General features: G+C 42.1%; 1 protein-coding gene across 3 annotated transcripts in view; it reads left to right on the top strand.

Annotated features, from left to right (window-relative positions):
• CARF (calcium responsive transcription factor) overlaps positions 1-2,073 on the top strand; it is a 63,222-nt gene that overhangs the window by 57,644 nt on the left and 3,505 nt on the right. For all 3 annotated transcript variants that reach the window (XM_003785026.2, XM_023510441.1, XM_023510442.1), the window contains one exon: positions 841-1,210. In XM_003785026.2, the coding sequence (XP_003785074.1) occupies positions 841-1,210 (370 nt within the window). The remainder of the gene's footprint in view (positions 1-840; positions 1,211-2,073) is intronic.

Raw genomic sequence — 2,073 nt, 5'->3', positions numbered from 1 at the left:
AAAAAAAAAAAGAAAAGTAAACATTTGAGGTTGACTATGAATATAATAAATTTAGTTGTACTACTTTTCCTGTGGTTCATGTTTCCATCCTCACTTAATATTTATTAGTACCGTATTTTGCCGTGTATAATGTATATTTTTTTGCCCAAATTTTTGTGAAAAATAAGGATGCACATTATACGTGGGTAGTATGGCTTGGGAGCAGGGGAGCCCAGTGGGCCTCCTGGGGCCTGTCAGGTACATGGGATTGCAGTCCAGAAGGATCCAGTGGGAGCTGGCTGGAGTGGCTTCCACTGAGTGCTACAATCAGGGGAGAGGGTGGTGGTAGGGCTATTGAGGCTGGCTGTGGCCAAGCCCAGTAATAGCCAAAGCCTGAGGCCCAGCTGCACAGAGGGAACCAGGAGTCCTGCCCAGGCCCAAGGGAACCACCTGGTTGCCCGCCAGGCTTAGTAGCCTCAGAAGCTCCGGTCCATCTCAGCCACCACTCCTGATGTAGTGGAGAGAAAAGGGGACCTTGGAGAGGGGGAAAAGGTAGCCTTACATAGCGAGTGGCTATAGGAGAGCAGTGCAATCTGCATGTGTACCATGGTAGCCTTAGTCCTCCCCAGATGTATCTCTGCAGTTTGAGAGCTGGCCACTTGATCTCAAAGAGTGTTTTCCTGAAAGTCTGGGTCAAAAATTTGAGTGTGCATTATATATAGGAGTGCATTTTACATGGCAAAATGCAGTAACTATACTTATTTATTTTTTCCCATTTTGATTCAAAAATTATATCTTATGAGAATGTCATCATACATAGTAAATTCAAACATTTTGACATAACTGTTTTTGGTTAAAAAGGATTTGCAGTTACAACCAAGGTTCACCTCACCTGATGGATCACCGGCTCTGCTATCAGTAAATAACCACCCCACTTCCAGTCCTTCAGGGCTTTTGGATTCAGTAGGAAGTGCTATAATGAATAATAATTCTCTACTGCTTGGTCAAAGTCAAAGCCTTGAAACAGATACATGCCTAACCCAAAGCAGTAGTACTGCCTCTACCATGGGTAACCTTCCAGGACCAGATCAAAATCTGCTTGCAATGGATCAACTAGTAGAAGTTGATGATGTTGAGGATACAGGAAATCTGGAAGGAACTGTTCATCAGATTCTGTTGGGAGATGTGCAGACCATTCCAATACAGATTATAGACAACCATCCAGCTCTTAGTAAGTTAAAATCAACTTACGATTTTTTTCAACCTTTTTGGGACTATCACACTATAGATAAAACTATTATTTTTACCCAGTGGTCTAAATAACCAAAATTATGAAAAAGGGGGGAAGTTTTATTAACATCAGTTTAAGAATATTTAAACTTTAAATTTTTTTCTTCTGGGGAGGCTCCTGTGGCTCAGTGAGTAGGGCACCGGCCTCATATGCTGAGGGTGGTGGGTTCGAACCCGGCCCCAGCCAAACTGCAACAAAAGTAGTTGGGCATTGTGGCAGGTGCCTATAGTCCCAGGTACTTGGGAGGCTGAGGCAAGAGAATTGTCTAAGTCAAAGAGCTGGAAGTTGCTGTGAGCTGTGACAGCACAACACTCTACTGAGGGTCATAAAAGTGAAACTCTGTCTGTAAAAAAAAAAATTTTTTTTCTTCTTATTTCTAATCACTTACTCACTAAATTGAAATTATTCTCTTCTGACTTGGTGTTCCAAGTGATAAAAAAATCTGTAGTGATAAGAAACCCGGAAGAACCTTTAGAATGCAAGGAAAAAAATGATAGAAGCAAATAAAACAAAGAAAAATATTTTAGTGCAAAGATTATTATGGAAAACTGGAATGAAGTGGGAAGACATAAAGATTAAAAGGAAGATTTTGAATCATATACTTACATGTTGTGTTCTATAGAAATTAATCTAGTAAGACTTGGGGCTTGGCACCTGTGGCTCAAGTGGCTAAGGTACCAGCCACATACATCTGAGGTGGCGGGTTCAAATCCAGCCCTGACCCGCCAAACAACAATGATGGCTGCAACCAAAAAATAGCCAGGCGTAGTGGCGGGTGCCTGTGGTCCCAGCTACTTGGGAGG

Source organism: Otolemur garnettii, unplaced genomic scaffold, assembly GCF_000181295.1.
Source record: "Otolemur garnettii isolate 467f Iridium unplaced genomic scaffold, OtoGar3 scaffold00013, whole genome shotgun sequence".
NCBI lineage: Eukaryota > Metazoa > Chordata > Mammalia > Primates > Galagidae > Otolemur > Otolemur garnettii.
Note: the sequence above shows the minus strand (reverse complement) of the source record. Positions and strands in the feature narration are given on the sequence as shown.